A 15975-nucleotide genomic window follows, 5' to 3' on the forward strand; every position below is an offset into this window, starting at 1 on the left:
CCACATCCCAAAGATGCTCTATTGGGTTGAGATCTGGTGACTGTGGGGGCCATTTTAGTACAGTGAACTCATTGTCATGTTCAAGAAACCAATTAGAAATGATTCGAGCTTTGTGACATGGTGCATTATCCTGCTGGAAGTAGCCATCAGAGGATGGGTACATGGTGGTCATAAAGGGATGGAGATGGTCAGAAACAATGCTCAGGTAGCCCGTGGCATTTAAACAATGCCCAATTGGCACTAAGGGGCCTAAAGTGTGCCAAGAAAACATCCCCCACACCATTACACCACCACCACCAGCCTGCACAGTGGTAACAAGGCATGATGGATCCATGTTCTCATTCTGTTTACGCCAAATTCTGACTCTACCATTTAAATGTGTCAACAGAAATCGAGACTCATCAGACCAGGCAACATTTTTCCAGTCTTCAACTGTTTCAATTTTGGTGAACTCGTGCAAATTGTAGCCTCTTTTTCCTATTTGTAGTGGAGATGAGTGGTACCCAGTGGGGTCTTCTGCTGTTGTAGCCCATCCGCCTCAAGGTTGTGCGTGTTGTGGCTTCACAAATGCTTTGCTGCATACCTCGGTTGTAACGAGTGGTTATTTCAGTCAAAGTTGCTCTTCTATCAGCTTGAATCAGTCGGCCCATTCTCCTCTGACCTCTAGCATCAACAAGGCATTTTCACAGGACTGCCGCATACTGGATGTTTCCCCCTTTTCACATCATTCCTTGTAAACCCTAGAAATGGTTGTGCGTGAAAATCCCAGTAACTGAGCAGATTGTGAAATACTCAGACCGGCCCGTCTGGCACCAACAACCATGCCACGCTCAAAATTGCTTAAATCACCTTTCTTTCCCATTCTGACATTCAGTTTGGAGTTCAGGAGATTGTCTTGACCAGGACCACACCCCTAAATGCATTGAAGCAACTGCCATGTGATTGGTTGATTAGATAATTGCATTAATGAAAAATCGAACAGGTGTTCCTAATAATCCTTTAGGTGAGTGTGTATATATAATTTTTTTAAACCTTTTATATTTTTTTGGTATTTAATGTATTTAAACTTTTAAATTGAGTTTGTTATAAATTTAATATATATTTAAGTTTTTTTGATATCACATATTATAAAAAAAATAATCTTTCATGATATTTACAGCAGGGTTTTGGAAAAATTCTGTCATACTGTGTGTGCGTGCATGTGTGTGTGTGCGTGTGTGTGTATGTGTGTGTGTGTGTGTGTCTTTCCTGATTCTGTGGTTATCTTTATTTATACAGCGAACCCTAAAAAATTTTTTTTCTAATAAATATTTATTTTCTCTTTTTCTCTCTTGTTCCTCTGTGTGTGTGTGTGTGTGTGTGTGTGTGTGTGTGTGTTTTAGGAGGAGGAGATGTTCAGGCCCAACATGTTCTTCCTCCTGCTGCTGCCTCCCATCATCTTCGAGTCAGGATACTCGCTTCATAAAGTAAGTCTTTATGGAGGTCAGGAGTCCCCTCGTTAGTCATAATTAAGCTTTGAATGAGGAAGTGTGTGTGTGTGTGTGTGGGTTAGTGATTTATTTCTCTACAGTAATTAAACAGCGTTCATTCCTGTTATTCTGCTTTCTGTGTATCAGCTGTAAACACTCTGTCCCTCCTCAGCCTCTCTGTTCTCTAAAATACAAAAGATGACAGTTTTAGCTCTGACACTGGAGACTCCTTATTCCTTTGATGTTGCCATAGAAACGGTGATGTGATGGCACATGAGTGTGTGATTGTGGGCTTCAGTGTACGTGCGTGCACTTGAGTGTGTGTGTTGCCGGTGATGATGCGAGTGTGTCTGACGCGTCACTCTGTCTGCAGGGAAACTTCTTCCAGAACATCGGCTCCATCACGTTATTCGCCGTCATCGGCACGGCCATCTCCGCCTTCATAGTCGGGGGCGGGATCTACTTCCTGGGTCAGGTACGACTTCCTGTTTTCTCTCTCTCTCACACTCATGCGCGCTCACACACACACACACACACACTCAGACTGTTACTGCTGCTGTTTATTTACTGCCTTATTTTACTTCCTTTCCTTCTTAAGTTTATTCACCCTGAGCAGTGTTCAATACACACACAGACACACACACACACACACACACACAGTGATATAACCCCAGCTCTGTCTGTATGTGTGTGTAATATAAACCTCACATTATCTACACACACTCCTGTTTTCACTTCAAAAGCATTTCATTAGATTTGAATAAAAAAAAAAAAACTTTTTAATTTAATCTCCTAAAATCTCAGAATGTTGAGCAGGTTTAGGGGAGGAGGTGAGCAGGTTGTGTGTGTGTGTGTGTGTGTGTGTGTGTGTGTGTGTGTGTGTGTGTGTGTGTGTGTATAGAAGAACATTGGCAGGGTTTATCCTAATAATAGTGCCTTAGCTGAGGTCCATTTCTGTAGGACTGTGACGCAGAGGGGTGCCAATATATACGCACAGCAGCAGATGGTTTACGCTTGGTAACTGAATACCTGGATGCACCATGTACTGACGGTACTCTGTGTGTGAGTGTGTGAGTGTGTGAGTGTGTGTGTGTGTGTGTGCACGCGCAAAAGGTTCCCATGACAGTTAAGCTGCGGGTCCTGATGAATGAATGAAATAAATAAGAGTGTTCCGAGTGTTCCGAGTGTTCCGAGTGTTCCTGTTCTGCTGTAAACGTTCCGGGGTTTAATGCAGGATGTTTTTCCGGCGGAAGTCGTTAATGGGATTGATCAGGAAGTCTCAGCGAAGTCTCTCTGGCTTTCAACTGCTTTTACTCAGACTTGCAGTGTGTGTGTGTGTGTGTGTGTGTGTGTGTGTGTGTGTGTGTGTGTGTTAGAGCCATTAACCTAAGCAGCGTCCTCCGCTAAACCTCCTCATCTTCTACTGTTGTACTAAACATAATTGGGTCAATTTTAGTTTTCATCACCGTCACTGTGTATCGAATTAAATTATTTGAAGCAGTTTAATAAAACTCCACATTATAATCAAATAAATAAGGAATCAGTCACTTTGTGTGTGTGTGTGTGTGTGTGTGTGTGTGTGTGTGTGTGTGTTTTTGCTACCTCTGTATCTCTGCACAAGGTGTGGTTTAAAAAACTTTTCGTTCATAGTGACTGTTATTGTTGTGTAACTTTATTGAAATTAAAAACAAATTATTTAATGAGACAAAAAATCTTATCTTGTTTTTATTCTACACCTCACATTTCTACGGTCAGGTTACTCATCTTTTATTTAATTAAAATAAATTTCTTATGCAGTAGAATCCTTGGATTATGAGCATAACTTGTTCCATGAGCCGGCTTGTATTCCAAAACACTCGTAAACCAAAGCAAATTTTCCTATAAGTAATAATGGAAACTCAAATATTCATTCCACAGCCCAAAAAAATTAATTAAATTAAATAATTACCACAAAATATAAAGTAAAAATAAAACAAATGAACCTGCACTTTACCTTTAAAAAAAAAAAAAAAAGGAAAAATAAATCCGAACAGGACAGAATTTTTTTTTTCTTTTGTGCGCGCAGGCGCTATGTGTGTGTGTTTGTGAAGCTAAAGTAAGAAGAGACTCTTTCAGCCCCTCAGTCTGTTGTTATGCATGTGCGTTATGTGTGCACGCGTGTAATTTGACAAAGTGTGTGTGAAGCAAAGAAAGGGTGCTAATTTAATTAGTTATAGAACTTATTTAGTTTTATACATTTATATTAAAACACAGAAAAAAGGAAAATGTCATAACACATGCAAATGAAAGAAATGCGAAAAACAAATAGCAGTAAAAGAAAAAAATATTATAAACAATATAAAAAATTATTTAACAATCATTCATCATAAATCAATAATTTAACATATAACAATATAAAATAAACTATATAAGAGAGAAATGTATAAAGAAATAGAAATAATGCGAGAGTAAAAAAATAAGGCAGATAATAAAGGCTTACTGTATGTTTTTTATTATGATAGTAACAATAATAATAATAATCATAATAATAACAACAGCAGCAACTGGGTCATGGCAAGCTGTTCTCTCCTTTTTTTTTTTTTTTTTTTTTTACCCTGCAGCGTGTTTTGTCCAGTAACTTGAGCTTTTGTGTGTGTGTGTGAGAGAGAGTAATTAATGCATTCTTCCAGATTAATGAGAAATGATGTATGGCAGCGTTTTCTGTGCAGAGATTCTTTTGTAATTGTTTACTGTAAATATCTTCACATACACAAAAACAAACACACACAAAAACGCACAACAAAAACACACACACCCTCCCTTTGTGTTCTATTTAAGTTTAACAGAAGTTAATGAGGAAATGTAAACGGCAGAATAAATTCTCTGAAAGATTAATGAGACAGAATCCTGAGCGTGCTTCCTGAATAGCGAGTGTGCGTGAGTGTGTGTGCGTGCGCGTTAGTGTGTGTGTATAAAAATAATTATTTATTAAATTGTTTTTTATCTTCACACAGGCGGATGTTATTTACAAGATGACCATGACGGACAGGCGAGTGATTTATTAGTTCCTTATGTCCTTATGGCAGGTCTCAGATCAGCAGATGGTGAGACTCAGACATGCCCTGTGATCTCACGGCTCATGGAACACTCAAATCATCTGGAACCACACTTATTTTCATACATGTTCACAGCCACTCGGAACCCCTATTATTTCTTTATATGTCCTTAAAGACACGCCCACTCAGAACCACTCTTATTTCCTTATATGTCCTTAAAGACACGCCCACATTCCTCTCTACTGCTCACAAAGATGCCCTCAGACCCACACTCCTCATTACTCTCCTCATACTATGAACTCAAAGCCACATGTACAATTCTCACGATTGGTTTTAAAGACACACCCACTAAGAGCTGCACTTATTTCCATCAATGGACTCAAAACCAGACCCACTGTCCTCCCTAATGCTCTCACTTACCAAAAATACCAATGTTATTGTGGTCTCTCTCTCTCTCTCTCTCTCTTTCACGCTGCAGTTTTGCATTTGGTTCTCTGATCTCAGCCGTGGATCCTGTAGCCACCATCGCTATCTTCAACGCTCTGAACGTAGATCCGGTCCTAAACATGCTGGTGTTCGGCGAGAGCATTCTCAATGACGCCGTGTCAATCGTCCTCACCAAGTAGGTGATCATCTGAAAATCTGGAACGTTTCAGCTTTCTCCCAACATGATGGGATTTACTATTCGCAGGCTGTCCCTCCAAAAAGTGGATGAGAAGTAAACAGGAAGTAGTTAATAAAAGGCCAATTTCAATATATATATATATATATATATATATATATATATATATTTATATATATATATATATATATATATATATATATATATATATTTTTTTTTTTTGTATCGGCCTCTTGAGGAAAAAAGAACAAATTCACACACTGTATAAACTCGTAAAGACTATTTAGAGCGACCTGGGGACCGCCCATGTTATCAGCCGCATCAGATACAGAGACGGAATTAAGGAGCGCAGCCGTTCCCGAGAACTGTCTGTCTATGTAAATATATTCATATAGTCCCGTGTTTTTCCCTGTAGCTGGCACTGAAGCGGTTTATATCTCACCTGCGTGTGCCTCAGGTTACTACAGAAACAGCTCCATTGTTTAATTGTAAAAGTTTGTACACCCTAATGCAACATAGTTTAAAGCCATGAAGACACAAACTCCTGCACTGAAGCACTGAAAGTCTTTATTTTGATGTTTACTAGTACACTAGCAGCACTTTATTTATCTACTTAGTTCACTTTACTAACTTTGTTCTTTATTAAATCAACTTTTTATTTTTTATTTTTTATTTTTTAGATATTTTACACTTTATTTGCTTTAATTACCCCTAAAATGTACTTTTCTTATGTAGTTATTTCATTTGTTAATAAGACTTATCTAACTAACTTTACTTTTTGTTTACTTACACAACTTGAAACTAACTCCTTTATTTATCTACTTCCCTTTGTTTCACTTATTATTCTTATTTTACTTTTTTCCCAGTAACCTTTCAGTATTTATTTAGTTATTGTTTTTATTTATCTGTTTACTTACAGTTTTTTAGTTACTTACTTTACTACCTTTAATTCTTTATTCATTTGTTTGTCTTGATTTTTTAATTATATTATTTGCTCGTGTTACTCTGTGTACTGTATTTGGCTTAGTTACTTAAACCTGACCTTACTGAAGTTATGGTTAATAATAGTTTACTTGTTTAACTTATTGCTCTTACACTGCTTATTTATTAACTAGAACTTTTTTCTGTGTATTTTCGTTACTTACACTTACAGTATTTCATTTATTTACATAAATTTACATCTATTAATCTACTTCTTTACATACTAATTTATTTACTTTGGTAACTTTACTTTCCTACTTCACTTAACTTTCTTCACTTTATGGCCCTTACTAACTTGCTTTTCTTTTTTTTTTCTTTATTTATTTCATTTACATTATTTGCGTTTTACCTACATTATTTATTTCATATAACTTTATCTGATTTACCCAACAATTTTTTTTAAATAAACAAAACCATAACAGTAAATTATATATCAGAAATAAGTTAATAATGAATGAAGATGTGAAACAGTGGCACTAACAGATGTGTGATTATATCTGGTCTGAGATCATCAGTGAAATTGTAAAGCAGAAAGCCTGCCGTGTGCCATAAAAAGCCGAAAAACAATTTGTGTGTCAGGTTACGGTTCGGTGTCGGATAACTGATGATGTCATAACTAATGATCCACATGGTGAGATAAGAGCTTCAGCGTGGTTTGTAAGCTTTCTCAGTCTTATTCTCTTTATGATGTCCTGGTTGGAAGAAGAAGGAATGTATTTGCGTAGACGTATATGTTTTATTTCAAGTCAGTGAACCAGGTATCAGCGCGCGGTGTGTTAAGAAAACACTAATAAATAATTAAGGTGTGTTTTAGCCAGCGTGTGACAGAAGGGTGGGCGTCGGCCGTTACACTGGCAGACTCTCATACTGGTGCAGAAGAGATTATATTCACTGATAAGTGTGTGTAATGCAGCATTGCCGCCCCCTGCAGAGCATCTACAGGACTGCTAGAGATAGAGTGCGTGTGTGCGCGCTTGTGTGTGTTCAGTGTAGAGTTGCATTTACTAAAAAATCTTTAAAGCAAAGCAAATCAAACAAAAGTTGATGTGAAGATAAAGTTTAATTCTTAGTTCTTACAAATTATAAAGTGAATAATTCTATTTATTATTGTTTCTGTTAACATTTTCTTCGTCATTAGTGATGGACAGGCATTTGACCAAAACCTTTACTTGTTTGTAATTTTAGTTTTTTTTCCGTTCCTGCAGTACAGCAGAGGGCTTCACCAGCTCAGACGCCTCGTCTGTAACGGGATGGCAGACGTTCCTGCAAGCGCTCAGTTACTTCCTGAAGATGTTCTTTGGCTCGGCCGCCCTCGGCACGCTCACCGGCCTCATCTCTGCCCTCGTATCCTTCTGTACTTGGGGTTTTGTGGTTGTGTGCGCACTTGTGCTTTGTTTGGGCGCATTAGTTATTTATTATAATTTTTTTTAACCCAATGTGTTTACTTTTGAATGACTTACGTTATTTAAATATCCATATTTTTAATTATTTAATTATGTAGGTCTTATAATTTTTTTCCCTTACATTATTTACTATTAACTTACTGTTAATTATACATATTTATTTATACTGTTATTTGAACATGTTTTTTCTTGGTAATAAGAATTTACACACTTGTTTCTTAGTCATTCACATTATTCTATGCGTTTTATTAACTGTAAGGAATAAAAAAAAGAAGATTGGAATATTTAATATAAAAGCTGCTTTACATCTTTTTAATGTATTCAGAACAGATTCACAGCCGTTTTTGAGATTGTGTGTCAGATTTGTACAAGCCGTGAGTTAAGTTGCGAGCCTTAGCCGCGTGTGTGTTAAGTGCCTGAAACACTTTGACCTGAGGAAGACGCCGTCTCTGGAGTTCGGCATGATGATCATCTTCGCCTATCTCCCGTACGGTCTCGCCGAAGGCATCAAACTGTCTGGTGAGATCCGGCTCAGCCGCATTGTTTTCCCACACGTGCTTCAGTCTCGTGTCACGTTAGCAGGGCCCGAGAGGGCGTGGCGTGGTATGGCATGGCGTGGTGTGGCGGGGTGTGGCGAGGTGACATGGGGAATGCATTAACGCAGTCTGTATGATAACGTGGTTACAATGACACCTGTTTCATCTGTGTGTCTTTTGTTTCAACACACATACACGCAGAAACAGGATATTATAAAAACTTTGGTATCCACGGTATACCAGGTAAGTCTTAGGGTTAGAGTTAACAATATTTGGCATTTATAGGTTGAACCGGATACTTTATGATGTCATTACGGTGACATGGACTTTGAAGGGGGAAAGAGGCGGCGTGGCCGTAGTATCAGTCAGTTGTAGAGAAAGGTGCGCGGTGATTGGAGCTGTGACTGCACTAAGAGGCTTGGCCCGTGTGTGTGTGTGTGTGTGTGTGTGTGTGTGTGTGTGTGTGTGTGTGTGTGTGTGTGCATGCACACATCTATACAAGTGAAAAAGGCGTAGCCTGAGTACTTAACTATAAACAATGTCATTACAATTATATGAAATTCTGAATTCATGCTACACATAAATAGTAATATAACTCCCTCTCTCTCTCTCTCTCTCTCTCTCTCTCTCTCTGTAGGTATAATGGCGATCCTGTTTTCGGGTATCGTCATGTCCCACTACACACACCATAACCTGTCTCCTGTAACACAGATCCTCATGCAGCAGACGCTCCGCACTGTCGCCTTCATGTGTGGTCAGTCACGTCCTTCAAACGACCCTCACCTCGTGCCTTATCTATAAAAGAAAAGTCAAACCATTAAATTAAATGTAAAAAATTAAATTAAAATCCAAGACCCCCGAGTGGGGCAGTGGTAAAAGCTCACTCTGCCATCTGGAGATCACTGGTTAGGTTCCCGGGTGATGCTGTAACCTCAGCCGAGGGCCTGGAGAGAGCTGATTGGCCGAGCTCTCTCAGAGGGGAGGGGTTAGAGGTACTTAGTGCTTCCACATTAATCAAGGCACTGCGTCCAATCAGGGGCGTCTATAAGCCATTAAACCTCAATTAACCCTAATTTATGATTTACAAACCAAACTGAAAGCAGCTCCCTTTTCTTCTTGCAGCTGTCCTTGCTAACATTCTTGGGACCCACGATGTTACTTCTTCACTAAATCTTTAAGTTCAGATATTTTTACCCGGCTCTCTTAGCTCTTTCAATAAATATCCTAAGGATGAGGCGTCTGTATGCCGAGGTATCACTGTATGTTTATATAATTACATAATTCATTAGTTTTATTTAAGCAGGACTTTAAACTGTAATAAATATGACATATGATAAATTTGAAATAAGTGCTAAAATAATTAATTAACATATTTTGATAACATGCTCCATTCTGTTTAGAGATATTTAAAAAAATTATTCAGATGATATTAGTTTCTTCACCTTTTAAGATATATAAAATTAGGGACATAAATGCTTTTTGTGAGCTTAAATATTTGATAGAAGCACAGTACAGATATATAAATGTTATATTTTTGCTTTGAAATGTGTATGACTTGTGGCACCGCACGAATCCAGTAAAGTGTTGCTAATTATTAAATTCTGCTAATTTACACACAATATATAAAAATCAGGTGATCACGTGAACTTGACACATGTAATCAGTCTTGGCAGAATTTTGGGGTGATTTTGTAATTGTATACAAAGTTAAGTTAACGGAATTTATATTTTTAGTATTGTTTAAACATTCATTAAAATTACACCTTTATCACCGTGATTCTTTATAGCAAAATATAAGCCAAGTGCTTGTTCAATATACAGGAATGTTTTTCCCAAAAGAAATTAAAAATGATAATTTTATTTTTACTTAATTTTTTTATTTATTTAAATATGATCACTAGTCATATGATTAATTCTATTTAAATATGATCAAAAGATTTCTGTTTTTGTTTCGGATACTAAACCACTTTTCTTCTTTCCTTTTGTGTCTCTTCCACAGAAACCTGTGTGTTCGCTTTCCTGGGTCTCTCCATTTTCAGTTTCCCCCACAAGTTCGAGTTTTCTTTTGTTATCTGGTGTATTGTGAGTAATTACTGCCTTACTGAACCTCCGGCTACAAAATTTCACTGCACTCATCACACTGCAAAAAGAAAAAAAAAACGTTTAATGTAACGTACAGTATGTCAAAGCATGAAGGAAACAACAAAAATACCAAGAAACTGATACAGTTTTATCATGATACCTGAAGCTGATGCAATTTATATTGCGCTTGTTTAAGTAGCACAATTTTATAAATATCGTAATTCTTTATGATGTTTTTTTTTTTATTTAAAAACCTTAAGTCATGTAAAAAACGTTGAGTCATGTCTAAAGCTATATACTGTAGCTTTACACATTTAAACTATACAAATTCCTTTCAAATAAAGGAGGAAAATCAAACTTAAAATGAAAATAAAGGCAAAAGCTACCTGACCTAAGTTCTAAATAACTTTGCTCCTACTACACCTTCACATTCATTGGTGAATGAATAATTCAGAGCACGCCACCTGTAGGATTACTCCCATCTGTATTTTCTATAATGTTTTACCAATTTATCGTTTTTTTTTTTTTTCATTTAACTTTACATGTTTTAAAGCATGCAGCAGTAAATCTTTTACCTACATATAAGATGTGCATTTGCTATTCTTGATATTTGTCTAAAAACTACAAAACAAAAATGTAAAATTGATATTTTAATAGGCTTGTCATATAACAGTGTTTATTTCAGTAATACAGATTTTATTTATTATTTATATACACACAATATATTGTTAATAATATATAATTATATATATATTACTAGCAATATATTGTTATATGATATTATAAATGATAAAATGTAGCAGCAGCATTTCTGCTCCAGTCCACAAGGTGGCAATGTGCACTTTTAGTGCATTTTTTTTTAAAGTGAAGACCCTAAGTTTTTTAAATAAAATTAAGGTGTAATTGAAACTTTATGAAGAAAAACAAACAGCATCTCAACATCGTTAGCAGATCTAATAATTACACAATCATAATATAAATATAAATTTAGAATTTAATACATTTTACATTATAGTAGTAGTCGTGATGATAATTTTTATATTTGTTATATAAAATTGCATTAATACCCAGTGCTTTCTATAGCGTTTAAAAAAAAAATGATTTGGTGTGTAAAATTATTATTTAACTTTGTATATATATTTTTGTACTTCTTGTAATTCCAAAAAACAAAACAGAAAGCCATGTGATAGTTTGACGAAACAGATTTATTATTCTCACTCTGACCCTGTTCATGTTTTATTCCTCCTGGACCACAGTAACTTACTAGAAATAAAACTTACCTTTTTTGCTGGCGTTTGCTCTGCAGGTTTTGGTTCTTCTTGGTCGAGCCATAAACATCTTCCCTTTGTCCTTCTTACTCAACTTCTTCCGTGACCATAAGATCACGCCTAAAATGATGTTCATCATGTGGTTCAGTGGTGAGAAACCTCTCTAAAATCTATATTAAATATCCCTCATTTCTTAAATCTCTCACTTAACTCCCTCTGTCTGTTCCTCCAGGCCTGAGGGGGGCGATCCCGTACGCTCTGAGCCTCCATCTCGGCCTCGAGCCCATCGAGAAGCGGCAGCTGATCGGCACCACCACCATCGTCATCGTGCTCTTCACCATCTTGTTAATGGGGGGCGGGACCATGCCCCTCATCCGCATCATGGACATCGAGGACAGCCAATCACGACGCAGGAACAGGAAGGACATCAACCTGAGCAAGACGGAGAAGATGGTGAGAGCATGGTTTCTGCACGGTCTGTTAGTCCAGTTAGTTTTTGTCTTAAATCTGCTTCTTCTTCATAAAGACACAAAGGCAGAAACCTGGGAAAAGGAATAGTTTTATATTAAGTGAAAATGTTCCAGAAGGTCTGACCATGAAATCCTGTTTAGTAAACGCATTCGATGCTGATAATATATTATATACTAATAATATCAACAGGTGCGAAAAATCTGAATGAAATCCGTAATCATTCTTTACTTTCTTTGATTAATGAAATGGACAAAAAAAGGACGTCCATTCAGAACGCTCAAATGATTCGGCTGCATCAAGCAAAGAAAGCAGCTAAGGGTTTCATGCTCTTATATAACGTTTTTCCTGTTACTCATGGGTGATACATTATTAAAATGATCCCCCCCCCGCCCCCCCCCCCTCGCCGAACGTCATTGGCTCAGAGCGCCGTCACTCACTCACTGGTTCACACAGAATCACATTTTCGCGATTTTCAAAACGGGGGTGTGAGACGCTCACCACACCACGTCACATTGTTTGTTTGTTAACAGTCAATTCTAATTTCGTAATATCGCCCTGATAGCATGTTTGTATTCAGTCTGATTATTTCCGTGTGACTGATTGAGACCGGCAGACTGCTGAGTAGAGATGATTTCGGAGCAGTGCTCACAATCAAAACACTACTGTAGACTAAAATGATAAGAGTCCATCAATTTTAATTACCATGAGAAAAAAATTTACTTAAAGGAATAACCGTATGATAACTGTAAGTGGAGCATGGTTTGATATGTTGGTATATATATAATATTTTTTTGTTATTATTTTTTTTTGGGGGGGGAGAAACATTGGGTAGCATATTCTGATGCACAAATATCACCATCAAATAATGCTCCTAGTACATAATCAACAAAATGATTCCCCAAAATGATGAGCAGCAATTATTAGCAGAACACCAGCAATATGGCGGCGTTTAGCGACGCGACTCGTTCCATCACACAACATGTTTTGTTCTTTTCCTTAAATAATTTGTATAAATCCTCTCTCTCTCTCTCTCTCTCTCTCTCTCTCTCTCTCTCAGGGTAACACAATAGAGTCAGAGCACCTCTCGGAGCTGACGGAGGAGGAGTACGAGGCTCAGATCGTACAGAGGCAGGACCTGAAGGGCTTCCTGTGGCTCGACGCTAAATACCTCAATCCCTTCTTTACTCGCAGACTCACACAGGAGGTGATTCGACTCACACGCATGTCTTGTCCCGCATAAATATATTTATTTATTAATCCTGAAATCTGAAATAGCCTTGAGCAGGGAAAAAAATGAATAAATTTATCATCATCATCCTCCGCAGCGGTGCAGACAGGAACCTGTGACTAATTTGTATCCTGAAAAACTCATTATAAAAAAATAATAATATTTGAATACAGGAAAAAAATCTGAACCGTGACTTTTCTGTGATTTCGACTCCGTTCTGATCGACTACTAAGCTAGGCAGCTAATCTGCTGGTCAGGGATCATAACCCGATCTCTATTTCACGTTGAGTGAAGAGTGTCGGAAAAGGGGCGGGGCTTCAGAGGGGTGTGACTTAAGACCTGAGAGTTCAGAACACCTAGGCGAGTGTCAATCATATACGTCCAGTAGCTCATCTTGTAGTTTTATTAGGGGAAAGAAAACTCGATGAGTTTAGAGTTTAACATGTTTAGAGCGATAAATTTCACAAATACGCCCATGTCCACTTTATTAGGAACACCCGTACACCAGCACATTCATGCAGGTATGTAAACGTCACACTTCGACTGAAACAAACAACATCGGCTGAACGGTTCGAGCTTTTTTTTTTTTTTTTTTTTAGTAGTAGCAGATTGTTTTTCTGTTTTCAAGCCTAAATTGAAAACACTTTGTGTGGGAAATTACTTGGCATGTTTATAATTGTATATGTGTGTGTGTGTGTGTGTGTGTGTCAGGATCTGCTGCACGGGCGAATCCAGATGAAGACTCTGACCAATAAGTGGTATGAGGAGGTGCGACAGGGTCCCTCCGGGTCTGAGGACGATGAATCTGAACTGCTCTGAAACACACACACACACACACACACACACACATCTCTCACATCTACTAAATAAGGTACACGGGCTGTACCAAGTCACTGGAACGTGCCAAAAACCACATTTATAAAGATGGGAAGGAGATCAAATAGAAAGTAACACTGATGTTAATGTAACACTGTATCAAAAATATATATATACACATCATGGGGCACTGGTGGCTCAGTGGTAGGTGTTTCGCCTGCCATGCGGAAGGCCCGGGTTCGATCAGAGGGTAACGTCAGGAAGGGCATCCGGCGTAAAAACCTGTGCCAAGTTGTAGTGCTGACTGGATATTCCGCTGTGGCGACGCCTCGCCCGGAGCGGCCGAAACACCAACATCATCATAAGTGAAAACATCTGGAAAAAAGGCAACTTTATACTGTATGTTTATAATAGGGCTGTCGTAGATTATTATTTTTAAAAACACACACTGGTTTCTTTCATTCCCAGCAAGTGTGGGCGTGTCGTCATTCATGCAGTACGTGTCATCGTGCCCGAGTCCTCGCAGACGATTGTAGCTCTTGGCATTAGCACGTATTGGTCACTAATGGCGGAGATGCATAGTAACAGTTCTAAAACTATAGAACTGGTTCAGTCTGATGGGTCCCTGTTCTAGAACTGTTCTCATTTTCCTAGAACATCACATCCCACAATGTACAGTTCCAGATCTACCGCTTTAGCAATTTTCTAATAATTAATTATAATCTTATGCATTATTTATTTCTTTTTCTTCTTTTTTTGTTGTTGCTTATAACTTGGCTAAGACAACTTGTCAACCTTATTATCAACAACTTGTGTCACTACAAAGAAGCGAAGAAGCGTAAACTCCTCTGTCTTGTCCTGTCTTAAACCCAAACTTACAGCTTTGACTCTTACAGAGCGCTCACACTGGAGACTCCTCCCACTCATTTTACAGAAACAATTACATACATTTCGAGCTGTTACCATAGAAACAAGGGGATTAATATGGAGCTGTGATTTTGAGTTTATTGAAAATTAATCAAGACCTTCTGGCCAATCAGAATGCAGGACTCAACTGTGCTGTGGTGTAGTGAGAGATATTAGATAAATTTGTCTTTATTCCAGATTTTTTGTTTGTTTGTTAAAGTGAAAGGACACTGCTGAATGTGCGGACGTTGAGATTTAACTCTTTACTAATGTGATATTTATTAATGTGCTGCATAATTGTAGAAAATTATTAGTGTTTATACGTTAATTTGTGTTAAATCTTGAAACTGAATCTTTTCAATCAAAGTAGCTTCTGAGAATGTAGAGTATTAGAGAAGGGTTTGCTACGCCATGCTGCTTTTTTTCCCTTTTACAGTAAAAAACATCTTTTTTTAAATTTTATTTAAAAATAAGCTAATTTGCCAGATTTATTTTGGTCAGTGTTGGGTTTTTAAATTGAATATTCACAGGTTATTTAGTGTTGTGTGTCAGGATTAATAGAATGTTCTTGGGGTGACTTTAAGAGAAAAAACTGCAGTAAATTAATTATTAATCTTATTTAAAAAATAAATAAGAAAGGTTACGTCCAAACCAAAGGAAAATAAATTCATTTTGTAGCAGTAGTATTCTGGGGCTTTTTATAGAAATAAAATTGTGATATTTAAAAAATGTGTATATTCATATATTATCATAAATGAACCTTAGTTTAAATCTCTATCATTTCTACAGAATCACTGATTTTGCCTTGGATTGGGATTTTTGTCCAGGATGGGTCAGCATTTCTCATTTCTAATTTAATTTTTGATTTTATATATTTTATGTTGTTTGGTGTTTGTAGATAACTTATAAAACAGATTTTTCTTTTCCATGGGGATCTAAACTTTTGCACTCTGCTTTATGTGCTGCATACTGACCACTCAGATGAAGGAGAATATTTTTTCTTTTAAGTTAGTGAGATTAATAAAGCCAAGGCATTTTATTCAGTGTAATGGCTGCTGCACGCGCTCTACTGTTACGTCGAACTGGTGAAGGAGATAAATGGTGTGTATTTCATTACTGAAGAAGAAACTTTATTAGATCATCACTTTATGCTTCAGTT

General features: G+C 37.3%; 1 protein-coding gene across 1 annotated transcript in view; it reads left to right on the top strand.

Annotated features, from left to right (window-relative positions):
• Positions 1 to 14076, top strand: part of slc9a8 (solute carrier family 9 member 8) — a 29932-nt gene extending 15856 nt beyond the window's left edge. Inside the window, exons 5-16 of the mRNA XM_053482871.1 lie at positions 1383 to 1466; positions 1843 to 1944; positions 4463 to 4497; positions 4983 to 5126; positions 7313 to 7451; positions 7924 to 8029; positions 8684 to 8800; positions 10045 to 10127; positions 11434 to 11545; positions 11628 to 11848; positions 12924 to 13070; positions 13806 to 14076. Coding sequence (XP_053338846.1) covers positions 1383 to 1466; positions 1843 to 1944; positions 4463 to 4497; positions 4983 to 5126; positions 7313 to 7451; positions 7924 to 8029; positions 8684 to 8800; positions 10045 to 10127; positions 11434 to 11545; positions 11628 to 11848; positions 12924 to 13070; positions 13806 to 13913 — 1398 coding nt within the window. The 3' untranslated portion in view covers positions 13914 to 14076. The remainder of the gene's footprint in view (positions 1 to 1382; positions 1467 to 1842; positions 1945 to 4462; positions 4498 to 4982; positions 5127 to 7312; positions 7452 to 7923; positions 8030 to 8683; positions 8801 to 10044; positions 10128 to 11433; positions 11546 to 11627; positions 11849 to 12923; positions 13071 to 13805) is intronic.
• The last annotated feature ends 1899 nt before the right edge of the window (positions 14077 to 15975 follow it).

The sequence above is a fragment of the Clarias gariepinus genome, chromosome 22 (genome assembly GCF_024256425.1).
Source record: "Clarias gariepinus isolate MV-2021 ecotype Netherlands chromosome 22, CGAR_prim_01v2, whole genome shotgun sequence".
Taxonomy (NCBI): domain Eukaryota; kingdom Metazoa; phylum Chordata; class Actinopteri; order Siluriformes; family Clariidae; genus Clarias; species Clarias gariepinus.